Source organism: Symphalangus syndactylus, chromosome 6 (genome assembly GCF_028878055.3).
Source record: "Symphalangus syndactylus isolate Jambi chromosome 6, NHGRI_mSymSyn1-v2.1_pri, whole genome shotgun sequence".
NCBI classification, from domain to species: domain Eukaryota; kingdom Metazoa; phylum Chordata; class Mammalia; order Primates; family Hylobatidae; genus Symphalangus; species Symphalangus syndactylus.
In genome coordinates, this window is record NC_072428.2 from 96,741,926 (window position 1) to 96,769,639 (window position 27,714).

The following is a 27,714-nucleotide window of genomic DNA, read 5'->3' on the forward strand; positions in this document are numbered from 1 at the left end:
AACTTTTTTTTAACCATTTCATCTACTTTTATTTACTTTTGCCAAATTTATTCTTAGTTTGTTTTCTAATTGTTTACTTTTTTTAAGCAACAAAAAGCACAAAGATGAGAGCCATAATGTGTTACATAATTTGGGATCCATACAAAGGAAAAGTCTTTTTTGATCTATTCATGCCCTAAAAATATACATTCCATAACAGTCCCAGAGGCTTCTCAATCCCACAAATGACTTAAGAACCAAAGTTCAAAGACAGACTAGTAGTTGTCAGGGTTGCAGGTAGGGAGAGAAATCAACTACAAAGAAATAGCATAAGGGAATGTGGTGGTGTGGGGGTAGCAGAACGGCCTATGTCTTGTTAGTGATGATGGTTACAAGATTCTATGCATTTGTCAAAACTCACAAAACGTTATACACCAAAAGAGTGAAGTTTACCATATGTAAATCTTAAAAGTGAGTAATAAAGAAACACAATGTAAAAGGGACATTGGTTTGAGCTCCAACATGTTAAGAACTTGGAAGTCATCTATGACATCAAAAGGAGAAAATTAATAGAGAAAATCCATAAAACCAAAAGATGGTTCTTTGAAAACATCAATCAGATTGATAAACTTCTAGCCAGGCTAACCAAGAAAAAAAGCCATAAATTGCTAGTATCACAAATGAAATAAAAATAACCACTACTAACCCCATGAACATTAAAAGGATAATAATAAAAGAATGCTATGAACAATTCTATGCCCACAAATTTAAGAGAGATATTAGTCTGTAGTTTCTCTTGCTTATAATGTCTTTATTTGGTTTTGTTATTAGGGTAATGCTGGCTAATTCTATGCTAACTTAAATGAAATGGACCAAATCTTTAAAACACATAAACTACTAAAATTCACACAAAGAGAAGTGGATAAGTTGGATAGTCCTATCTTATTAAATAAATGTAATCAAGAATTAATAATCTTTAAAAAAAGCACCAGGCCCAGATGGTTTCACTGGTTGAATTTATCAAACATTTAAGTAAAAATGATACTAGTTCTCTACAATCTCTTCCTGAAAACAAAAGCAGAAGGAACACTTCCAACTCATTTTGTAAAGCCAACATTACCCTAATAACAAAAGCAAATAAAGACATTATAAGCAAGAGAAACTACAGACCAATATCTTGCTTAAGCATAGATGCAAAATTTCTCAAAAAAAATTAGTAAATTAAATCTAACTATGTATAAAAAGAATTATACAACATGATCAAGTGAGACTTCTTCCAGCTATGCAAGAGTATTAGGATTCTCTAGAGGGAGAGAACTAATGGGATATATATAAAGCAGAGTTTATTAAGTATTAACTCACATGATCACAAGGTCCTACAATAGGCCATCTGCAAGCTGAGGAGCAAGGAAAGTCAATCTGACTCCCATAACTGACAAACTTGGAGTCCAATGTTCAAGAGTAGGAAGCATCCAGCATGGGAGAAAGACATAGGCTGGGAGGCTAGGCCAGTCTAGTCTTTTCAAATTTTTCTTACTGCTTTATATTCTAGTCATGCTGGCAGCTGATTAGATGGTACCCACCCAGATTAAGGGTGGGTTTGCCTTTCCCAGCCCACTGACTCAAATGTTCATCTCCTTTGGCAACATCCCCACAGACACACCCAGGATCAATACTTTGCAACCTTCAATCCAATTAAGTTGACACTCAGTATTAACATCACAGCAAGGCTACTTTAACATTTCAGAACCAGTTAATGTAATCTGTTGGAAGAGGATAAAGAAGGAAAATCATATGGTCATATCCACAGATGCAGAAAAGCATTTGGCAAAATCCAATACCTTTGCATGATTTAAAAAGAGAACAAAAACAAAACTCTCAGCAAACTAAGAATAGGGGTGATCTTCCTCAACTTGATAAAGAGCATGTAAGACACACCAATAAAAGTTATAGTTAATGGTGAGAAATGAAACACTTTCTGAAATTATCCTATAGCCTGTTATAAAGAAGTCAGGTAGGTGAAAGACATCCAGAAAGATCACTTTCCTTGTAATCTCTTTAGAGGTTTACAAACCAAAACAAAAAAAAACACATGTTGGTTCTTCCTCTTTCTATATTGTCACTTCTTAGAATGGGATCAATAGCCCTCAAATATATCATTCCCTTCCCTCACCCATCAAACCATTTATTTGGGCTCTCTAAGCCGGGATCCATCTTTGAACAATCTTTTTACCTACTTGTGGTGTAACACACTCACTCCTCCCAAACTTTCAACTTTCAAGGTCCACACCTTCCAAGGTACCCTTCTTAACAACTTCCCCATTTAAGTTATATTCATTCCCAAGATACAGATTCTATGCCTTCCCTACATAAAAACATTATCAGCTTGATTTTGAATAAAAACTACTCATAAATAGGATACATGTTTCTTCTTCCCATAGCACAGCAAGTTAGAGCCTATATTAATTGATAGAGATGATAACAGATCAAGACACAAAGAACAATTCTGATCTGTTGAAGCTTTTCTAGTTCAGCTCTGACACTAACTGTTGACTAGTCAACAGCTTGTGATTCTATCTTTAACTAGGTTCAAGAAAATGCAGCTAGTCAGATATTTAGAGTATAAAACTCTCAGACACTGAAGGGTACCTTACGTTGTCAGAGGGAAGTCATGTGCCATCTCAGAGTTTACTTCATTATTGTCAGAGGCATTCAAACTAGAGTGACTCCATCTTGAATAGCGAGTGGGTAAAATAAGGCTGAGACCTAATGGGCTACATTCCCAGGTGGTTAAGGCATTCTTAGTCACAGGATAAGATAGGAGGTTGGCACAAGATACAGGTCACAAAGACCTTGCTGATAAAGTAAAGAAGCTGGCCAAATCCCACCAAAACCAAGATGGCAACAAAAGTGACCTCTGGTCTTCACTGCTCATTATACGCTAATTATATAATGCATTAGCATGCTAAAAGACACTCCCACCAGTGCCACTGACAGTTTACAAATGCCATGTCAATGTCAGGAAGTTACCCTATATGGTCTAAAAAGGGGAGAAACCCTCAGTTCTGGGAATTGCCCACCCCTTTCCCAGAAAACTTATGAATAATCCACCCCTTATTTAGCATATAATCAAGAACTAATAATAATTATAAGCAGCCGAGCAGCCCATGCCTCTGCTCTGCTGGTGAATAAGCCATTCTTTTATTTCTTTACTTTCTTAGTAAACTTGCTTTCACTTTACTCTATGGATTAGCTTCGAATTCTTTCTTGTACAAGACCCAACAACCCTCTCTTGGGATCTGGATTCAGACTGCTTTCAGGTAACATTATACACAGCTAAAAGATTACCTGCAAATAGCATGTCTGTCGTTATATTCTGTTGATTTTTTTGGTTCTACAGGGTAAAATCCAGCATTGCATAAATAATGGGTGATGTCGCAAATCTTCACTGTTAGTCATTTGTTTAGATGTCAGTTTCAAAACCATGGTTGTCTAGACAGCTAAAACTGGCTGAGTGCAGGGAGTTTCCAATTTCCACAAATGGGAATTGATGGAAAGAGTCAACTAAGGAAACCAGCCTGAAAGCATGATGTTTCTGGAACCTCAAAGATAAGCCATCAGCAAGCTGAAGAGTCACTGGCAACAGGTTATGCTTTAAATGGTTCATACACAGGAGCTTCTTAAATATAGCTTCAATGTAGACTCCACCTAATAACAAATGAATAGCACAGGGAGTAAAACTGAATCACAACAATGACAGCAAACTTTCCAGTAAAGAAGATACCAGGGAGATAATATATGCTGCACAGCTGTACATTTGACAGCTCTAGGGGTTGCCATTTATATTGTATTCCACATAAATCATGCCTGCTAGAGATGTGCAGTGCACAACTTGTGCAACCATAAGCAGAAAACTCCAAAAGATTCTGTCATTAATATATAATAAAAATGCACATGACAAAGAGCACAAATTTTATGTCTGAAGTTATAAGCATTATGAATTGTATTTATTTAAAAGAAAAAGATTGATAAATTGGATTTTGTCAAATTAAAATTTTTATGAAGGACACCTGTATGAGAACAAAAAGACAAGCTACAGACTGGGAGAAAATATTTGCAAATCACATATCCAGCAAAGATCTTTTATCCAGAATATTATATACACAAGTACGTGAAAAGAAGCTCAGCAGTATTAACATTTAGGGAAATAAGGTGCCCTTACATATGTAAAAGAATGGCATATATATATATATATAGATGTATATATATATATATATATATATATATATATATATATATATATATAGTTTTTTTTTTTTGGAAGACAATACCAAATACTGGCAAGGATGTTGAGCAACTGCAACTGTCATGCACTGCTGGTGGGATGCAAAATGGTACACCTACCTTGGAAAACAGTTTGGCAGTTTCTAATAAAGTCAAACATATGTTTATCAATGACCTCACTCCAGGGTATTTACTCTAGAGAAGTGAAAACATGTTCACACAAAAACCCATACACAGATGTTCACAGCAGCTCTATTCATAATTGACCGAAACTGGAAATAACACAAATGTCATTCAACAAGTGAACGGTTAAACAAATTCTGGAATATCCATACAGTGAAATTTCGCTCAGGAAAAAACAGGAATTATTGATATATGAATAATATGAATGTATCTCAAAGGCATGCTGAATGAAAGAAAACAGTCTAAAAAATTAAATAAAGTTCTATTTATATGATATTGTGGAAGTGCAAAGCTATGGAGATGGAGATCAGTGGTTGTCAGGGTTAGGGTGGAGGAGGGGTTGACTAGAAAGGGACAGCATGAGGGAATTTGGGGGGTCCATTGAACTGCTCTATATTTTGATGGGGTGGTGGTTATATGGCTCTGTGCATGTATTAAAGCTCAGCCAGACATGGTGGCTCATGCCTGTAATCTCAACATTGAGACTGAGATGTAATTATTATATACTAATGACAGAATCTTTTGGGGTTTTCTGCTTATGGTTGCACAAGTTGTGCACTGCACATCTCAACACTGAGACTGAGATGAGGTGGAAGGATTGCTTGAGCCCAGGAGGTTGAGACCAGCCTGAGCAACACAGCGAGAACCTGTCTTTACAAAAAATAAAGCTGGGCATGGTGGCGCACACCTGTATTCCCAGCTACTCAGGAGGCTGAGGTGGGAGGATCACTTAAGCCCAGGACTTCAAGGCTGCAGTGAACTGAAGTCATGCTACTGCACTCGAGCCTGGGTGGCAGAGCTAGACCCTGTGCCCCCTCACCCTCCTCAAAATTAAAGCTCACAGCACCGCCGGGCGCGGTGGCTCACGCTTGTAATCCCAGCACTTTGGGAGGCCGAGGCGGGCGGATCACGAGGTCAGGAGATAGAGACCACGGTGAAACCCCGTCTCTACTAAAAATACAAAAAATTAGCCGGGCGTGGTGGCGGGCGCCTGTAGTCCCAGCTACTCGGAGAGGCTGAGGCAGGAGAATGGCGTGAACCCAGGAGGCGGAGCTTGCAGTGAGCCGAGATTGCGCCACTGCACTCCAGCCTGGGTGACAGAGCGAGACTCCGTTTCAAAAAAAAAAAAAAACTCACAGCACTGCCCACCAAAAAAAGTTAATTTTACAGTATGTTAATGAAACTATAAAAAAGCATTTTAAAACTCTCAAATCTCTCTACCATACCACTCCTGCCCCCACTCTCTTTCCTGTCATTTTCACCCCTCCTGGACTACCGCAATTGACTCCCAGCTAGACTTCTCTTCAACTGCAATATTCAACTCTGTTTTCTTGATGAATTATTATGAAATATTTCTATTGCACAAAACGTTATAAAGAGAAACAAAATCAGTCATATCTAAATAGCTCTACCCTCTCGAGATTGGGCAGGTATACCACTCCTTATGGTTTCCCCAAAACTGAGACCAAACGTGAAAATTAAAATAAGTATCCAAAACAATATGTGTTTGTATTATGTTACACACTTACACCATAGCTTAACAGAAATACAGCTTTATCATGGTGCTGGAAATAGAGTTTATTTTTATTTTTATTTATTTATTTTTTGAGACAGAGTCTCGCTCTGTCGCCAGGCTAGAGTGCGGTGTCATGATCTTTGCTCACTGCAACCTCTGCCTCCTGGGTTCAAGCAATTCTCCTGCCTCAGCCTCCTGAGTCGCTGGGACTAGAGGTACATGACACCATGCCCAGCTAATTTGTTTTGTATTTTTAGTAGAGATGGGGTTTCACTATGTTGGCCAGGATGGTCTCATTCTCTTGACCTCTTGATCCACCCGCCTCAGCCTCCTCCCAAAGTGCTGGGATTACAGGCGTGAGCCACTGCACCTGACCAGAAATAGTTTATTCCTATACCCAGCCTATTTTATTCATCTGTGGTTCATTTCTGTGTCTCCTGACCTAGCCCCTAAGCCTACTGCTTCTGGCAGGTGCTAAACTAGTCCTAGTTGAATTGAATTTTTTAGCTGTTTCAACTCAGTAGCTCTTTTGACCTGTTGCCTTTGTCAGGTGAATGTGGAGAAAAAGTGGATGAAAGAGTTAACGTGCTAGACTTGGCACAACAATACTAATGCCTGGAAAAGAGCAACAACATCCCAGAGATAGCATCTATTAAACAATTAATTGGCCATTTAAGAAACATGAGCCAGAAAATAGAAGAAAGAGAATTTCCCAATGGGCTACTAAAAAAAAATGCACTGGGGTTAAAAATTGAAAGAAAAATAATACAAAAGTATTTTATCCCAATGTTATTGCAGGTGCTCCTGGATTAATTAGACAATCATGAGGCAAGTGATTTTAAAACAAACAAAAAAATTATAAAATAGGCACTGGTATAATTTAGCAGATAATCAGAGCTGCAGCAGAAAACTACCTTTATTTGGAAATAATTAGTATGCCATAGCTACTCAGAGGAGCCACATTTATTGCTAATAGCTGATGCTCAGGTGGTGCTGATAGTTCTATCACCAAAACTAATTAAGGGTCTTAAAAAGGAGGAGGGAAACCACACGGGGAGACAGAGATAGCTGAACAGATGGGGTGGCTCAGAGGCTCCATCAAACAGGATGCCTTCATTGCAAAGTGAATAATTAGCCTGGAAATTCAAACACACACACAAGGCCTGCAGGCCCCAGCACTAGTGCTGAGAAAATTAAGGGTCAAGCAGAAGAGATAACAGTTATTGAGCACTCACTGTATGCCAGGCACATTACCTGATAGAAGCCTCACAACCACCTCTGTTTGCAGAAGAAGGAACTGAAGCTTAAGGAAGCTTTGTAATCTGCCAAGCTCACACAGCTTGTAAAGTCATGCGGGTAAGCTCTACACCCAGTCATTCTGACTCCACAGCCCACGACCTTACTCACAACATACTGTCTCATGCATCCAAAATCAAGCTGTGGTGACTGCTCTGGTTTAACGTCTTCTCCAAAAGACATGCTAAAATGTAATGGCCATTATGACAGTATTAAGAAGCGGGACCTTTACGAGGTGATTAGGTCATGAGGGCTCTGTCCTCATAAATGGATTAATGCCATTATCATGGGAGTGGGCAAGTTATGTTGGATGTGGGTGACTGATTAAAGGATGAAGTTTGGCCCACATTTCCTTCCTCCTGTCTCTGCCCCTCACTCCCTCTTGTGTGCACACTCTTTCTCACCATGTGATGCCTTCTGCCATGTGCGACACAGCAAGAAGGCCCTCACCGACGCAGCCCCTTGATCTTGGAATTCCCAGCCTTCAGAACTATGGGCCAAATAAATTTTTCTTTATACATTACCCAGTCTGTGGTATTCTGCTATAGCAGCAGAAGATAGACTAAGACAAAGATCCTTGCACCATTTCTGATGACCAGTTTCACAGGTACAGGTCTTGACTTACATTCAGAAATTTTCTAATTGTAGTGCTCTCTCTCCACTCCAATTCAGAATTTACTTGTTTTTAGAACTCTGATCTCTGAGCTGAAATGATGTGAAAACTAAATTTGAAAAATAATTGGATTAATGTATCAGTATGTTATTCCCTGATCTTAGCAACTTATTTACAGCTATCAGAAATATAATATGGTAATAGAAAGACATATTGTGTCTAATTTCATCCATCGAGGCCAAACCCTGGAAGAAAAGTTTTGGGGCCAGCACTTATTTTTCTCCAGTCATTCATCCACACCACGTGAAGAGCTGCCTGCTTTGTCTATGTGTAGGCTTGTTGGTAATTTTACTTCAGGTTTCAAGAAACAGAGACCCATTTAAGCTGTCTTAAGTGATGGGGGTTTGTTATAAGGGTGAATGTGGAAAAATACAGAATTCTCAACTACTGGATCACACTACAGAGAAAAAGAGGAACCACAACAAAGCCAGGCCTCCCAGACACTGTGATTAGTTCAGAAATTGGCAAATCAGTGACTGAGTTACCCATCAGCCTCTCAGCAACATGACCTGTTGATTCCTCTTTCAGAAGCTGGCTACTACTGCATTTATTTTCACTGTCATTCTTTACCATATTGTGTCTGCTCATTCAAATATTCTGCTCACTTGTGCTAATTGTAGAAACATACGGAAAATATAGAAGGTAAAACCACCATTCAGGTGGTTCTTCAGTATTTTTTTCTACACATACACTATATTTTTAAAAATAAAAAGATCTACTCAGCAAGTGGTGCTGGAACTAATTGAATATCTGCACAAAAAGACAGAAAAAGGCCGGGCGCGGTGGCTCATGCTCATAATCCCAGCACTTTGGGAGGCTGAGCTGGGTGGATCACTTGAGGCCAGGAGTTCAAGACCAGCCTGACCAACATGGCGAAACCCCGTCTCTACTAAAAATACAAAAAATTAGCCAGGCATGGTGATGCATGCCTGTAATCCCAGCTACTCTGGGGGCTGAGACATGAGAATCACCTGAGCCTGGGAGGCAGAAGGTGCAGTAAGCTGAGATTGCGCCCCTGCACTCCAGCCTGGGTGACAGAGCGTGACTCTGTCTCAAAAAAAAAAAAAAAAAAGAAAAAGAAGAAGAAAAAAGAAAGAAAGAAAAGAAAAGAAAAAAACGAACTCCAACATTGTATCAGATCATATACAAAAATTAACTTAAAATGTGTCATAAACCTAAACCTAAAGGCAATAGATATAAAATTTTTATTTAAAAAAACAGAGAAAAGTATTATGACATCGGGGTAGGCAAAGATTTCTTAGATCACAAGAAACATAAGCCATATTCATTGACTGTGACAAATTATCATACTAATGTTAATAATAGGAAAAGGTGGGTGTGGAGTATATGAGAATCTTCTGTGCTATTTTTGCAAGTTTTCTATAAATCTAAAACTAAAAACTTTATATTAAAAAAGTATCAACCATTAAATTAAAAAATGAATAAATTGATAAATTAAAAGCATTTGCTCTTTGAAAGACACTATTATAAAAATGAAAAGACAAATTATAACCTGGGAAGAAATATTTGCTGATCACATATCTGACAAAGGAATTGTATGCAACATATACAAAGAACTCCCAAAAATCAGTATTAAGAAAATAACCCCAATTTTTAAAAATTTGAATAGAAGTTTCACTAGAGAAGATATATGGATAGCTTATAAGCACATGACAAGATGATTGATGCTAGTCATTAGGGAAAGGAGATACCATTACATACCTATAAGCATGGCTCAACTTGAAAACAGTACCATGAGCTGAGAGAATGCAAAGCAACTGGAAGTCTCATGTGTTGCTGGTAGGATTGCAAAGTGGTACAGACCCTTTCAAAAAGAGTTTGGCTGTTTCTTAAGCATACACTTACCATGCAACCAAATAATTCCTCTCTTAAGATGTTCACTGAAGAGAAATGAAACACATGGCCTATACACAAATATTCATAATAATCAGAAACTGGAGACAATCAAAATGGCTGGAGCTGGTAAATGAATAGATTGTGATATATCCATACAATGTAATGCTTTTCAGCAAGAAAAGGAATGAGGTATTGATACACACAACATAAAAAAACCTCAAAAGTGAAAAAGTGACATGTAAAAGGCATATATATTATTTTATTTATCCGATATTCTGGAAAATGAAAAACTATAGTTTTCTAGTGCTATGGTCTAAATGTTTGTGACTCCCCCAAATGCATATGTTGAAACCTAATCTCCAATGTGATATTAGGTGAGGCTTTTGGGAGATGATTAGCTCATGAGGGCTCCATCCTCATGAATGGAATTTGTGCCCTTATATAAGAAACTGCAGAGAATTGGTTAGTCCCTTTTACCATGTAAGGACACAGAGAGAAGGCACTGTCATGAGGAAAGGAGCCCTCCCCAGACACCAAATCTGCCAGTGCCTTGATCTTGGACTTCCCAACCTCCAGAACTGCAAGAAATAAATTTCTATTACTTATGAGCTACTCAGTCTAGGGAATTTTGTTACAACAGCCCAAACGAACTAAGACAACCAGAGACTGGGAGTAACGGGAAGACATTGACTACAGAGGTGCATGAGAAAACTTTCTGGGGTGATGGAAAGAGTCTATATCTTGATCGTGGTTGTGGTTACACCACTGTATACATTTGTCAAAACTAATCAAAGTGTATACCTGAAAAGCAAGAATCTTACCATATGTAAATTGTACCTCAATAAACTTGAGTTTAAAAAATAAAACTGAGATATCTTCTATATTATTTTATATATTGTCTCTCTCACTTAACATCAGAGCACTAAATACATCATGAAAACATGACTTTAATGACTACATCAAATTTTACTGTGTGAGTATATGGTAACTCATTTAATTATTGTCCTATTGTTGAACATTGTTTAGTTCCAGTTTTTTAAACATATGTTCCCACATGAAAATCTTTGTATAGCAATTCAGTCTTTCATTTCATTATTGCACTGGAACAAATTCCAGACATGAGCCAAGGGTATGAGTGCTAGTGTAAGGTTTTGAAAATTTACTGTCAATTTTCTTCCCAGACAAGCTTACACACCTATCATTGGAAGAGTGGGTCTTTAATAAAAATCTTAAAAATATATTTTTAACATGAAGCAATAACACAAATAGAGGCTTATTCAAATTACTCTGAGTTTGTAAGAAAATGAATAAATCTACAGAAAAGACAGTCTTCTGTGAAATTTCCAGAGGTCCTCTACAATCAGTTTTGTAATAACATTTTCCATTTAGAAGAGAGATTACTTTTTCCATTTATAATATATTGCTTTGCATAATGAAGAACAATTAGCAAAATAATTCATCAAAATCCTATTTACACTTGTATTTTCAAGAGCAACCATTTATTTCAACTAAGATGTCTCCCTTCTTTTAACCCTTTTAACCATTAGTGCCCACAACAAGTAAGATTGTTAGAATTTTTATAGGAATCTTTCAGTGTTACGAATCCTGTATTTCACAATAAAATCCTAAGCTCACAATATTTTTTCATGTGCTGATGCCATATTCAAGGCACAATTTATGCTAATAGACAACTCTTCCTTATTATAGAAAAAACCAACCTTATTGAGTTTCTAACAATGTCCCTACTCACACATTAGCTCTGCTGCAACTAAGATAAACACATTGCTTACCTAACATTTTAACTATAAAGTAACCAAAATAGAACAATAACTCTTGACAAAGTTGAATTCAGTTTCAAAATGTCTTCATGGTGAGTAAATAAAATTTCTGAACCTGGGTCATATGATCCTGGAGTTCTGATCATCATCTTTCATTGCTAACTTTAAAGATAAATAATGTTTGTCTGAATAGCTCCATCTGAAACCCTCTTTTCTGAATTATTTATACAGGCATGAATTTTGATAGTACAGTTTCATGCAGAACTTTAACCACATCATGAAACTTCAGAACACAAGGAACCCTGATTTGCCCAAATCCTCACAGCAGGTTGGCAGTCATAAGACTGTGAACTCAGGTTCCAAGCCTTGGGATCTTCAGGCTACACCCACTCCACCTCTCTCTCTGTTCTACCTTGGCTTGGGTAACACATTTGACTGTACATGTCAGGTTTCTCCTGCCAGGTTGCTCCATCTGTTAAGTGAATTAGAATTACACCAATGAAAGTTCTATTCCAAACCATCCTTAATATTCCATTACATCTTCCAGAGAGACCAAAGCCAACTTCTAAAATCAAAGAAACGTATTTAGTATTTTTTAACAATGTACACTTCTAGCACATCAATTTCTACACCTAATTTTATTATCTGTTATTTTAAGGACTTTTTTTTAAAGGAAAATGCCACATTTTGAATAGACAATCAGAATAAATAAGAGATCCCTCCACTGTGATCTTTTCTTCCTCTCTCTCTCTATCACACATACATACACACACACACAGAGTTTTCCACAGACTATTGGTGGACACACCACCAAGGAACCTACCCAAGCAATGCCAAGGCCATAAATCTCCTCCAGCCAACTGCTGGGTTTTAGACAAAGCCAAGTCTTTCCTCTCAAGGCTGGAATGCCATGGACTGAGGACCATTCAGCTCAGACATTCTTAAGAAGGCCATCCCAGGCCAGTTGTGGTGGTTCACACCTGTAATCCCAGCACTTTGAGAGGCTGAGGCAGGTGGATCACTTGAGTTCAGGAATTTGAGACCAGTCTGACCAACATGGTGAAATCCCTTCTCTACTAAAAATACAAAATTAGCCTGGTGTGATGGTGCATGCCTGTAATCCCAGCTACTTGGGAGGCTAAGGCAGGAGAACCACTTGAACTCAGAAGGCAGAGGATGGAGTGAGCCAAGATCACACCATTGCATTCGAGCCTGGGCAACAAGAGCAAAATTCCATCAGAGGAGAAGAAGAAAAAAAGAGGAGGAGGAGGAAGAAGAGAAAGAGAGAGAAGGAGGAGGAGGAGGAGAAGGAGAAGAGGAAGGGGAAGAAGAAGAGGAAGGAAGGAAGGAAGGAAGGAAGGAAGGAAGGAAGGAAGGAAGGAAGGAAGGGAGGGAGGGAGGGAGGAAGGAAGGAAGGAAGGAAGGAAGGAAGGAAGGAAGGAAGGAAGGAAAGAAGGAAGGAAGGGACAGACGGAGGTGGGGGCAACCATCCCAAAGCAAAATTGAAGGAGGCACTGTCTCTATCCGTCCATTCTCCACTCCTAGCATTTCTCTCTCCTGTGTCTTCTCTCCTTCCAGGTCTCCAGGCCTCTTGTTCCCCTGCTGTCCCCAGTTCCAATTACCTGAAAAGCCTATCTCATGTTTGACTCCCACAGCAAAACACTCTAAAAACAAAAGTCTGAGAAAAGCTAAGCCTTCCCAGCCAAATGAATCAGCAAAAGAAACACTGGACAGAGGACCAGATGATGTGGATTCTCTTTCCAGCTATCCCACTCACTAGCTGAGCAACCCTGGGCAAACCCTTTAACTCTCTGGACCATAGCAGTGAAAGGAGTGAGGTGGGCTGGGTTGTTTCTGGAGGTTGTACTGAGCCACACCTCTCATGGTCTAGAAAGGCTACACCTTAATTGGAATAAAGGGCCCTCCAGCATCAGGAAGTCAGTGAGTGATGGAGATACTTCAGGTGCAGTGGATGCAGCAGGTACACCCTGGCAGCAGCTCCTCATGCCATGCTCTTGAGAACACACTATGGAGCCCTCAGCCAACTGTCAAGCTCCACACTCAGAGGCTCTGCAGCCCAATCTGCATTTGTTCCCCAGGTTTGCATAGTTACCCCAAACTAATTTGTCTCTCGACCAAATACTTCAGCAAAAAGCCATTGAATGTTTATCAAACCCTTAGGACATACAATTTTGATGAGCCCCTTCTGGTTTATTTTGCTTTGTTTTAAATATCCAACTTGAGAGCAAACTAGATTTTCAACAACAAGAAAAGTTTGTTTCGCCAAGATAATATACATGTCCAGAAGTCCTTTCGCTATAGCCATCTGTATCCCCAAAGCATTAGATTCTACCCTATACATAATTAAAGAAGCAGGCATTCACCTGCCAGTGACAATGAAAAAGCAGCAGAAGGTCACAGAGTGACCCACCTGGTGTAGTGGCTGTGGATACAGAACATAAGAAAGAATCACCTACCAGCCTGCAAGTGCCATGGGGCAGGGATTTTATCTGTAGAACAGATCCTGCACATACAGGCTGTCTTAGTCTTCTCAGGAAGTTATAACAAAATACCATACATTGGGTGGCCTAAACAACAGATATTTACTTCCCACAGTTCTGGAAGTCTGAGATGAGAGCACTGGCATGGTCAGGCTCTGGTGAGGGCTCTCTTCCTGGTTTGCAGATGGCCGCCTTCTCACTGTGTTCTTACACAGCAGAGAGTGAGACAGCAGGCAAACCCTCGTGGCTTTTTTTTATGGGCTCTTATCCCATGATGAGGGGCCTACCCTCATGACCTCATCCAAACCTAATTACTTCCCAAAGGCCCTGTCTCCAAAGCCATCACATTGGTGGTTAGGGCTATAACATGTAAATTTGTGGGCCATAGAATCCATTCCATAACAGAAGCCTTCAATAAAATTTTGTTGAATTTCTCAATAAAACCATAGGTGGGTAAATGAACTGAGAAGAAGGAAGAAAGCAAAGTGTGACTGATATAAATCTACCTGTTCTATGGAATTATAAGGAAAAATACATGCTTTTAGCCAAACCAGCCATCAGATAAACATTACAGGGCAAGTTCTATTAGTGGTGTTTTTTTCTCATGATTGCAAAGGGCAGTTGATCCATCCTACAGCTATGAAATGTGTGTAAGTGGATACCATGTGCTGGGGGCAACAAGTTCTGGTACAAAGGAATGCAAAGGTCAATTTTCTACCTCTGTTAGAATGTGAACTTGCATTTAAAGACTCTAGAAGTCCCCCTCTTCCTTTGTCACCATCCCATTTACCCACACGTCTTGTTTTTATTTGAGTATTTTTTTTTTTGGCCCTATGTCCTTTATCCTGGATTTTTTGTTTGTTTGTTCGTGCTGTAGTTTACCTAAGTAAAATCTGGGAATTAGAACTTTATGAAGGTGTTTAGGAGGGAAAAGAGAATCAGAATGGACTCGGAACCTTGTCCACCTTGTCTCATAGTGGTCTACAGAGTAGATATCATAATAAATTGGAAGAAATGTCTGTAATGGGAGCTGTAGAATTCCAATACAGAGAGGCTCCAGGATGGCAACTGTGGGGAAGGGGGGCTTAAAGCTCTGTATGACTCCCCATGTTTAGATTTGTGAAGTCTACTTTTTATAGACTTTACAAGTAATTTGAGACAAATGTTATATTAAATAACCTTCTCTTTTACCTGCTTGTGGCAATTAGAAGAGGAGACATATAGAATGACTTTAGACCATACAGATTGCCACGAGATCCTCCACCAAACTAAACAATCTAATAACAGGAGCAAAGGAATTTGTGTTTTTGTTCATTCACTCATTCTTAGACTTATTCATTTCCCAGCCATTGAGTGAACATCTATGCTGTACACCATGAGAAATGCAAAGGTGAACAAAACAGGGTTCCTAAATTGATTTTCCCCATCTTGGGATTTCACAGTCCTAGAGGAGTTTCCTCCAGGGGCTGATTAATTTATTTCACTTCCTCTAAAAGTGTTTATAAAGATTAGTAGAGAAAATGAGATGAGACAGATGTGGTTTTAAATCCCAGCTCTGCCACTTAGATGTGTGATATTTGGCACATTTCTTAATCACTCTAACCTTCAGTTTATTCATCTACTAAATATGAATGATAATATCTATCTCATAGGATTGTTGAGGTTTACTTTAAAAAAAAAAAAAAGAAGCATAAAGAGCCTGGGATAGTACCTGGTGCACAGTAGGAATTAAATCAATGTTAGTTTGTTTCTTCTATCACCCCATGTTTTCCTGATTATTTTGCTATCAGCTTGTGCTGAGTCTTGTACATCACTGCACTCCTCACAACACCCAGCATCCTTCTGCACATACCACTTTTAGTGAATTCGACCTCAATCTCCCACATAAGTTTGGCTGTAATTGACATTTTATGGACTGCAGCCTTTCTTCTTTGCTTCTAACACATGCCAATATAAAAATTTCAAGTAAGCAAACTGAGGCTTTATAAAGTTTTTACATTACTACTAATAAAAACTAACATTTATTGACTTGAGGCAAACCATGTTCCAGGCACTATTCTAAAGTGTTTTACATGTGTTACCTCATTGAATTCTCACAAGAGCTCTATGAGGTAGGCGCTATATTGTGCCTGTTTTTACAGCTGAGTAAACTGAGGAACAGAGAGGTTAAGTAGCTTGCTAAAAGGTCTGCTGCCAGCAAGAAAGGGAGGAAGGAGTTTTAAACCAGGCAGGCTGTCCCCCCGAGGCCAGCCTCTTAACCACTGCACCACACTACCTCTTGCTGAGAGAGATTCTGAGACAGTGATGATAAGTGGTATTAGGCTGCAGGTACAATAGGAGATATCAGAGTCTACAGCCAACTCATTTGGTCACAAAATGCTAGGAATTCATCAAAAGTGTATTTGATAGGTTTCTGTAAAAAATTATAACTCCATTTACAGATTCCTTCTGTTACACATAAAACTGAAGCAACACAACTAGTTCTTCTGTAGGATTTGGGAGCCAGTGTTCCAGGTTTGTCTGAACGCCATAAACACAATTTATCCATTAAACACCACTGAGCACTGTGCACAAGACCAGCAATGTTGTAATGATACAGAGGTGAGAAAGACGAGCCCTGCCAATGAGAAATTCACTATCTAGGGAAGATGAGAGAAATACATAAGTATAATAATAACAACATAACTGCCCAGTGTAAAGTACTGTGGACATGCAAGGGTAAAATAAATATCCTCCAAGATGCTTTACTTAATAAGGAAAACGAAGAACTTCCTTTTAGAGTTCTGGAGGCATCCTTCAAGTGGGCTCTCATGAGTACATTTTTCACTCATTTCACAACAATTGAGTGTTGAACCCTGCTGAGCCAGCACCTCCCAAGATAAAAGTCTCCTCTTCTCAGCTGACTTCAAGCAAACCTGAATATTCTGCACAATTTCAAACCCTCCCTCTCTGCCATCCAACTCCTAGACCTCTCAATGTCTAGCTTTCTAGAATAAACAACATATAAGGTTGAATCAGACAGTTCTTTCCAGAGACAAGGTCTCCATTACGCTATAGATCATTTCAATGGAATCCTGCCCAAGGATTAGAAGAGGAACACTATGAACCCAAGTCTCAAATGCTTGGTTTTATGACAATTTAAGTTTGCTGGGCTTGGGTTAACATAGTTAATGTTATTCCCAATCTTAGAGCTGGTTTTGTATAAAGGATGGAGAAGAAAATAATACATAAAAGACTTTTTTTAAAAACTCTGCTGTAAAATACAGGAAAACTTAGGGGAAAAATGTCTTTTCATTTCATTTTAAGAGCAGAAGGAACAAAACTTCTTTAGCTTTGAAGAAGAAATGAAGAATAATAAAAAGCAAACTTTCTGAGGCGAGTTTTATAGAAGTCCATGTATCCACTTTGGAAAACTGTTTGGCAGTATCTACCAAAGATGATCATTTGCTGTGACCCAGTGTCTCAGCAAATTCATTCCTAGATATATGCTCCAAAAAAAAAAACACATGCATATGTTCACCAAAAGACATGTTTTAGAATATTCATCAAAGCTTTATTTATAATTGTTCCAAACTGGAATCTACCCAAATGCCCACCAAGACTTGAATAAATATATTGTGGAATATTCACACAGTGGAATTCTATACACCAATGAGAATAAATGATCTACAATTATAGTACATACAACAATATGAATCTCACAAACATAATTTCAAGTGAAAGAAGCTAGACACATGACCAATAATTCCATTTATGTAAAGTTCAAAAATAAGCAAAAAATATGCTGTAAGAAATCAAAATGATGGTTATCCTGGGCAAGAAGGTGAGTAGGTAATGACTGATGGGGTGTTAGGGAGGACTTCAGGGGTACTCATAACTGTATTTTTTAAATCTGAGTGCTAGTTCCATGAGCCTATTGAATTTATGAAAATTCATCAAACTGTACATTTGTATGTACTTTTTATACATTTGTTTTTGCTTCAATAATTTTTTTACTCTGTAAGATTTAGAACCCTAAGCCACACTCTTTTTTCTGTGCTCTTTAAAGAATATGTACTTGAAAAAATTCCTTGAAAAGAGAAATATGTACACATTTTACAGTTAATTGTACTACTTGGAAGAATCTCAATTTAACTTTTCTATGAATGCTTTAGGAAGCTAAATAAGTCCAGTTTTGGGTTCAGTAGACTACTTATTCAAATTTTCTGGGCTAAACATACTGTTTGGTGTTTTTATGATTATTACCTTCCAGTTGGGCTTTAGATATGTTTATTATGTTATAGATCATGGTTTAGAATGACATTTACCAAGACACAAGAGAGTGATGACAGTGAGAAGTCATTACTTTTATGAAATCTGCAATTAGGCTCAATTTTTAACTTCTTGTTCTTGTATGACTTTCATCTAATAATTTTCCAGGAAATTATTTTGTGTCAACTTCAGATAACTGCAACTTTGGCTTGTTCACCAATTTAGAGGATGTTCTATTCTTTGTGCTACGAGGAATTAGATCTAAATTACGGGCTTTATATCTGACATCCAAAAATGAGTGTGTCAATGCTTCAAATTCAAGATTATTTTTTACTTTCAGTAATAATTTTCTGGTGTTTCAAGCACAGCTATTATACTCACTTTGTTTCCTTTAACACCTGAATTATAAACTTTATACAAACTAATTATAGCTTGGTTCTATGCATATAAATTAACTTCGTTTATAAGCAACACTTACTGAGCTTACTCTAAGCAAATATGTAGTCCAAAACTTTCAAGTTCTTGGATCAATAGCTTTAAATCTATTACTGTTATAAATTCTCAGATACTTTAAAACACCTAACAACACATTCAAATGTCTTAGATATAATAAAAGAAGATGTGAATTTAAAAAAAAAAAAACTCCAACAAGGAAAATTGTAATAAATCAACTTAATCCAATCTCCTACTGCATAGTCAGCAAGCTAAAAAATTATATGATTTCCTTATATCTTCAATTTTATTCATGCACAAATTCTCTTCTCTTCATTTATCTTACAGCTTTCCCAGACCACACAATATCCTTGGGATGCTGAGAAACCTGGAGAGCTAAACTCACAACAGACCATTGTCAGTATATATACCTATTCTCACTGTGCATACCTGTAATTAATAGCATTTATTTAGTACTTCCTATGTGTCTAGCATTACTACCCTTTGAAAGGGGTAGTTATTAATCCTTATAATATCCCAATAGTTTCTTTCACTAATCACATTTGATAGTTGAGGAAGCTAAGGCACAAATATTTTAAGTAACTTACTTACAGTCTCAACACTTGTAAGTCACAAGGGTTTGCATAATAATTCCACCCCAGGCACTGTGACTCCACAACTATTACACTAAGCTGCCTCAAAATAATAGGAACTCAGGTACAAAGACAAATTCCGCCTACACAGTACTACCTATGAATCTGGCTCTTGCTGTGCTGTTCACTAATACTCCACTTCTGCCTTCTAGACTCTAATGAAAATTCTAGCCCTGCCCTTATTCTGTGGAACAGCCCATACCACTGGTACTCAAATGGAGCACTCTTACTTCCTTTCATGCTATGAAAGAGCAAGAGCTTTAGACATTTTGTCATCGTCACAGGGGCACCTCGGGTCAGGATTTAGAGAATTCTGAATTTTGATGCATTTTTTTGTAGGATATTTTATTGCTGGCAAACTGGTTAATAAGTTGGGCTTTTATCCTAAAAATTCACTAGATAATTAAAGAATTGATGGAACACAGACTCCCGAGATAGCATAAAAAACAAATCTCGAGATTTCTGGGAGTTTGAAGTTCACAAAAAAGTCAAAATTTATCAAATTGTAAATTAAGATGTTTTCTGAGTCACATGCAAATACAAAATACCATTTCAAAAATGTTCAAATCATTAGAAAAACTAGACACTATGTATTCTCTAAAATTTATTTACAGCTAATAAGTTAAAAAGCAAAGTACAAGCAGATTATAAATCTCAACCATAAGCACATCAAACTGTCCAGGGAAACACTTTGATTCCATTACAAACAATTGTTTTCTAATGCACTTAAGACATAATAGTCTATCAAAAAATATTTTAAACACACCAATAAAGTAAATATTAGGCATATACGTCCATTAAAAACCACTAAAGAGTCCTGCGGCAATCCTTAAAATGATGAAAAACTTTTGAGTTCAAAATTGCTCAGATATTTTGTATTCAAATATTTTTAAAATTTACTTAAGAGTTTTCTAAAAAATAGTACTATCATTTGCACACAGCAGATCAATAGGTGTGAGTCACCAGCTTAAGTTACACTTGTCAATATTCAAACTTGAATAAAATAAATACACATCACAACAGCGACACTTTGCACTATCAACAATGAAGCTTGCCCTCAACAATTATGACGTTACTGGTTTTGGTAACATAAAAATACATTGCTGGTTGACAGGAAGGATAAAAATGACATCAGGAATCTCAAAAAGTTATGTGAGGTGCCAGTCACCACATTTAGGCACTCAGGAATTAAAAATCAAATAAAAGCATAGCAAGGTGATGAATTTCCTCCTGGCTTCCCCCTCTACTTGTGCCATATGAGATAAAAGAGAAGGCAAGAGAATGAACGAAGACCATGAGATTTCTTTCAAAAACTATACACAAGCTAAGCTACAGACTTCACTTCAGAGGACAAGTAAGTGGATGCCTCATGATAAAGGCCACTATGCCAAGTTTCTTTTCACATTCTGCGACAAAGTACCCATGAAATACTTTCACTTTCCTATTAGTATACCAGTCAACTGTATTAGATGTTGCTTCACATTTTAAAAGTTGTAACATAGGTTTTTACCAAAGGAAAGGGCAAAAATAAAGATTTTTTACATCTTATTTCACAGACTAGAAATGGCATAATTTTTTAATAGCCCAAATGAATACCATTATTGAATTCAAGATGGACAATCAGATCCAAAATGGAATCAGATAGCCCATGTAATCCAAAGAAGCATTTATGTGAGTTCAAGTATGCTAAAGTAACAAGGCATAGGAGAGAAAAATGTCAAGAATCTCAGTTAAAATAAATGAATGGTGTCAATGGTTATGTTTCAGTTGTGTGCTGAGCAGTTATCCTCCCAGTTAAGCCAAATTTCAAAATCCTCTGGAAAACTATCTAGATAAGCTATATGTCGAAATTGCATTCTAATATGGCCATTGAGTTTATTTTTCATTATTATAAAACTATATACAATAGTGAAGTTGTACAAATACATTTTTTCCAGCTGCTAGTTAGCTATAAAAGTTAACAATATATTTTTGGGAAGAAAACCCTATGCATCTGAAATACAATTGGCAATGGAAGCTAATAACCAAAAGATACGTCTAAGCTTCCTATCACCAATATAATTTAACACTTTCCATCTTCTAAACAATTATTTTTATTTACTCATGTGACAGTGTTTGTACAATGCATTATCATTGAGTAGTGAATAAAAGACTGAGGCTTACTAGAAAACTGGCATCGAGTTATATATATATGTGTGTATATATAATTTTTTTTCTTTTAACAAAACAAGAACACTGAAATTAAAGTCACAACACTCCTATATGGACTACTAAACTTGAAATACTCATTTCAGAAAGCTATGCCATTTGAATTCTCGGAACACAAGAGTCAAAATTGTAACTCTCATTATTCTCCTAAAAAGCTGCCAAGCAGAGATAAGCTTTAGTATTAAAGATTTCACATGTCACGTTCCAGCCCAGTATGGATCGTTTCATGGCAGAATACTTAAATTTGAAATAATAGTGGTACAAAAACACTACTTGACCCTTTAGGTATTGCAGTAAAAGCTGGCTGCGGCACTGCTGGCTAAAAACTATTAAGTTTTCCTGCCACAAATGACCAAAGGCACTTGGATAATCAAGAATTCCACACTGGGCCATATGGTATAAACACTATAAAAGCGTAAAGAAGGGTCAGTATTCTGTGTGGCTCGCCTGTTTGATTCCTGTGGTCTTCAGCTGTCAAAGACCTAGAACTGCAAACATATAATGAGTGGCAAAAAGGTTAAAAAAATGTTGGGACAAAAATGTCAACTAAAAGGCAACTAATTTTCATTATGTTTGTAAAACTGATGAATATTAGTCTAGACATTTCTTGTTATCCAACAACAAAAACAAAAAGGAAATAGATTTATTTCGCCCCAAGTAACCTCAACCAGTTATTTGATACCAAGAAATGCCTCCACCCCTCTTGATCATTAATAGTTCTAAGAATTCTAATGGGTATTCTGTTTATCATTTTAGTCATGTTTACACACATCCATCTCTCCTATGCGTTAAAGTATTTTAACGTTAAAATACATTACAAGGATAATGTATTTTAAAATACTTTAACGCATAATATTCCTGGATTTGTATGTTAGACCAGGACAGGGGGCCAAATCATCTCCAGTCGGATTCCAGTGACTCCTGTAAGCAAAACCAGTTCTTCACAATGTATTCATTTTTTTAATCACACACCATATGGTTTCAACTCATTTTTTTATTCAATTCAAAAGAATTTAACAAGTTAACTTTTCCTAAACAAAAGTTTTCATGTGTATTCTACCATTTTTAGGAGCTCAGTAAACATAAACATTGCTTCAATACAAAACCTTTAGAAACACCTTGAAAATGCTTAAACAGTTGTATTTTGTAATCACTGAGCCCATACAAATCCTTGCACTACTAACAATCACAAGCTTGAACCTCTTAAAAAATATCCTCGATCAAAGTTTTGGAATCCAGTAAAAATTAGGAAACGAGTGGGCTTCAGAATACCCTGAGCACAAACTAGTGCAACACCACATGTTCGAACTTCTGTCCAGAAAGAGGGGTGGCAGTGAAATAGAAAAAGGGGGAGATAAAGAGCAAGTAAATTCTGGCTTTATTACACAAGCACGAAACCAAATTCCTTTGGAAAAATGATGTCTTCGGAGGACTTCCAGACCAGTGAGGTAGAGTCCAACTGGGAGAAAACGGATCTGCCCCTAAGGTCCTGGAGACATCTCAATGTGGGGTCAGGAAGAAAGGGACCTCCCCTGCGGGTCCAGCTGTCCCCTCCCTCCGCAGCCCGGGTGCGGGAGGCAGCAGAGGGCACACCTGCCCCGGCGTCCAAGACGACGGCGCCGCGGCCCGGGACAGGGACAACCATCCGGCAACTTCTTCGCGCGTAAAGTGCACTGGGGGCCGGGGTCCTGGCCGGATCTGTAAACACTCGACTGACACTTGTTCATTCCTCCGGGCGGAAGGTCTGTCCCAGGGTCTGGGCCGGCAGGAGGCGCCCTGGAGGCCGCGCCTCATGCCCGGGGCACCGGGAAGCGGCGGAGCCTCACCATGGGTTCCAGGTTCACTCGCAGGACCTGGCGCGCTCTGCGCCGCGCTGCCGCCAGGCTGCGCTCGCCCCACACGTCGCTGCCGACGCGGATGGTGGGGAAGGTGGTCAGCGTCGGGGTGGCCGCCCTCCAGATCTCCTCCAGGGTGCGGCCCCCGAAGCAGGGCCCGGGGGCCACGGGCTTGGCCGGACAGCTCTCCTCGGGGGGCGGCGGCGGCGGCGGGGGTGGCGGCCGGGGCTTCCTCCTGCGGGCAGCGGCCGCCCGGGCTCCGCGGCGCCTCCTCCTGGCCGCGGCGCGCGGAACCGGCCGGCGCGCCTGGCCGCGGGCTGTTGGGGCCCCCGGGGGGTCGGGCACCAGGGCCCGGCAGGAGGAGTAGCCGTAGACGTCCTTGCTGCGCAGGATGTGCGGGGAGAACTGGTGCTTGAGGCTGCAGAGGAAGCTCCAGAGCTCCGCGTCCGAGCTCATGAACTCCGTGCTGCGGGGCATGAAGAGCTTGAAGGCGTCGCCCAGCGCCTTGGTGCTGTCAGCCAGCGACAGTTGCGACCGCGAGTACACCACCTTCTCCTCCCGCGCCTCCAACCCAGCCCCGTCTTCTGCCCTAAAGTCGCCGCCCCGGGCGGCCGCGGGCCGGCGCCGCCGCCTCTTCATGCTGCGCCGCATCGAAGGCCGCTCGGGGCCGCTCGCGCTCGCCGGGTCCCACTACTGCCGCCGCCGTCCCAGTCCGCGTCGGCTCCGCCGCGGCGGCCGCTGCTGGCGTCTCTCGCTACTTTTCTCGCCTCCGCCGCCGCCCCTCCCCCTCCGAGGGCGGAGGACGCGGGCGAATATCCTGCCGCCCGGTACAAGATGGCGGCCGGCGCCCACCCCTGGGCTTTGTCATTGGACGGCGCCTCGCCCCCCTGGTTTCTCTTTCTTCTCCTCTCTTGCCTCTTTTCGCCGGCTGCCTTTCTTTAAATGTGCCCGCCTCAGGCCCCTCCCACCGCAGCCCCGACTCCACCCATTGGGTGCTCTCAGAAGAGGGGCGGGGACTTATGGGGGAGAGGCCAGTTCCTGGAAGATGGTGCTGGGGTGGGTGATGGCCTTTGAACGTAAGTCAATGGTTGGGTGGATCTAGAAGGGCTGCCACGTCTGGAGTAAAAGGGTGGATGTTGGCTCCACCATGGGAAGAGTGACTCTTAGAGTGAGGGGGTGTGCAGTTGTGGATTGAGCTGGGAGCTCTACCAGTGTGAATAACAAAGGGAGAGTTCCCCGAAGGATGTTCCTGGTATCACAGCTAGGGAATTTGGGTTTAAGTCTAGGGGAAATGGGCCTTTCGCAATTCCCATCCACCCTCTCAAAGGCCTCTGCTGGCATCTTCGTTCAAAACTCTTCCCTGTCTTGACCCCAGCCCATCTCAAGAAGGCAGTAGTAATCCAGAATCATTCAGGTAATGTGCGTGGCTGGCAGCTGAGAGATTTTAGTCTCCCTCTGGACACTGGAGCCATCTTCATATTTAAGAGAGACCCTGCTTATCCAGAAAGCAAAGCATCTCATACCCTATAAAACTAAATACTCTTTGCTCAAGTTGATCAAAGATCTATTATGATAAAGTCATTCTGTGAAAAGAAAATATTGTTTTAAATACACAGTTCTTTATGGATGCCAATTCGTTTTTCATTTAGTTTTAAAATGTCAGAGCCATCCCTATCATTTAGAAAGGATGCATCATCGCAGACAACAGATAAGGTTTCGTTGAAAAACACAAATTGTTAAAAACACATTACCTTTTGTATTGGGAGGAGAGTAGTGGACATGCTTTAGTCATCTTTTCTGTCCTCTATACCTAACTCAATTCCTGTCAGGTAGTGGGCACTCAATGTGTTTGCTGAATGAATCAATGAAATACCACTGATTATCCCAGAGTCAGAAATATTGAAACTGCTTAGAACAGGACAATTAGATATTTTATATTGCAATTTTCACAGAACTCCTTTAAATTTCTTTAAAAAAAAACTCCTGACACTTAGAACTTTGAGGTGGGCATGTGGATTTTACCCAGGAAACATCTTATTTTGCAGCAGTGAACAAATAAAGTATAGGAGTTTTGTGATTTACATATAGTTGCTAATGGTTTCCTCAAATATTTGACCTGAAAGAGACCTAGTTCATTCTCCTTATTTAACAGGTGAGGAAATCTATACCCATAGAGGTTCAGTAATACAGCTTGCTGATAGCAGAACTGGGATTCTCAATCTCTCGATTTCTAATCTAGTGATCTTTGTATTTCACTGAAGGTTTTTCAAACTGTGCTATCCAGACTCTAAGGAATTCAGTAGAACATGCTTTATGCATGAATAGAATGACCAAGGACAGAGCTGTACCCCTATTCCTACTTCTATCCCACCCAGAATTGAGCAGTTTTTCTCTGTCTTATAATAGATTTATGAACAATATTTTGTTTGTTCAGTTTCAATAAAACCTAAAATAAATAATTTGAAAGCTCTACACCAGAGATTTTGAATTCTTGAAAGCTCTCACCACACAATGAGTTTATGGCAAAAATAAAACTCCACACAATGGGTTTATGCCAAAAATAAAACATCTAACCAGGAACCAGCTCTCTAGCAAAATCATGGTAACTTTCTGAATAGAAAATCATTTTCCTAGAAAAGCACACTCTGATCTCAGAACAAGATTACAGAGCCAAATACCAGCTTCCTAAATCCTTATAAAGGAATGATATAGCAACAACTCTATACATCACGATTTGCTCTTTCCGTAATTCTGAGAACATATAGTAAAGTGAAATTTGAATAATTTCCATTGGAATACCCAAAATCTAGAGTGGGCCATGGGAAAGTTAGGGGGGCTTCATAATGGAAAAACAAGGATAAAACAAGGATCAAAGTAGACCTGGCTTTTCATATTGGAATCCCCGCCCTTCCTTGATAATCATCATTTTATAAATTCTTCAGGGTCTTTGCCACATAAATATATTCCAGATATTTACATAAATGTATAGAACTTACTTCAATTAAGAAGATAAACCTTTTTTAAACACAATTTTGGTTCTAAGAAAACATAAGATCTCAACTTGCCAAGTATTCAAGAGTTCATTTTATAATGCATGCTCATTTAATTTACTTAAAACCAAACAATATTTTTTACGAAATATTTTTAGGAACTAATATCATGATAAAGTCCTTATGTTATTGTATACATTTAAATTTGACATTATTTGCTCTATTCTGTTTCCTCTATTATTTTTAATTTTTTCTTGACCTCCACCTTTTAATTAACGCTAATAGTCTTGCAAATGGTTCCTTATCTGTTCTCCATAAATGAGCAAAATTTACACATAGAAATAATGTATCTCTTCTAGTTCCTGAGACTTTCTTGAGATACTATGAAGTTTATGGAAAGTTGGCAAATTAAATTTTCGCTCTTCAGTAATGATATTTTACAACCCTTAGTTTATTCTTTTACCTCTCAAGGGTAATTAATTGGCATTAATCATAATGCCTCCTATGTCTGCTAAATAAGTGATGAATAATAATAAACAAAAAAGCTGTATGTATTTACTTTCTGTATTCAATATTTATGTAGTTAAAAAATAAACCCAAGCCGAATAAAGTGATGGGAAAAATTAAATGAAATGTATCTTTTAGCTACCCAGAAGCATTGCTTTAGAATCCAATTTCTATAAAATAATCTGCCTCTTGAAAAGTGGCCAAAAAAATTTTGAAAATCTATATAAGTGGTTGCAAACATCAGCTCTGGAATCAAATAAACTTGGGGTCAATTATACCTTTACAAAAAAAGTATTCTTAGACACATTCTTCACCCTTCTGAGCCTCAGCATTCTCATCTATAAAATGAGTGTAACTTCTAACTTCAAAGTTTTAAGAATTGGATGAGAGACTATTCATAAAACACTTACTGTAGTGCCTGGAACACAGCATTCAATAAAAGCTATTCCTATTTGTCTTACTTATTTTTGAGGATTTTACTTGGTTTAATCAACAAATTTTAAGCCCTGTATTACAGAATGTCTACAAATTTTTTTAAAGTAGTAGCATTGATGAGAGGAAAATTAAAACTTTACAGCTAGAAGAAACTTAGAGATCATCTAATGAGTCCAACATTGTTAATTCAGATGAGAATTCTGAGATGCCAAGAGATCTGCCTAAGGTCACAGAGCTGTAGAGTGGAAGATTCTGAGCTAGAACCTAGATCTCTAAATCTAGTTCAGAATTGTTTCTAACATTCTACATTTTGTACTTAACCAAGGAGATAGCATT

General features: G+C 38.9%; 1 protein-coding gene across 1 annotated transcript; it reads right to left on the reverse strand.

Annotated features, from left to right (window-relative positions):
• Positions 1-17,598: 17,598 nt before the first annotated feature.
• On the reverse strand, positions 17,599-25,910 carry CCDC71L (coiled-coil domain containing 71 like). The gene has a single exon (XM_055283607.2). It carries the CDS (start codon positions 24,095-24,097, stop codon positions 23,402-23,404), a length of 696 nt encoding a protein of 231 aa, XP_055139582.1. The 5' UTR covers positions 24,098-25,910; the 3' UTR covers positions 17,599-23,401.
• Between the last annotated feature and the right edge of the window lie 1,804 nt (positions 25,911-27,714).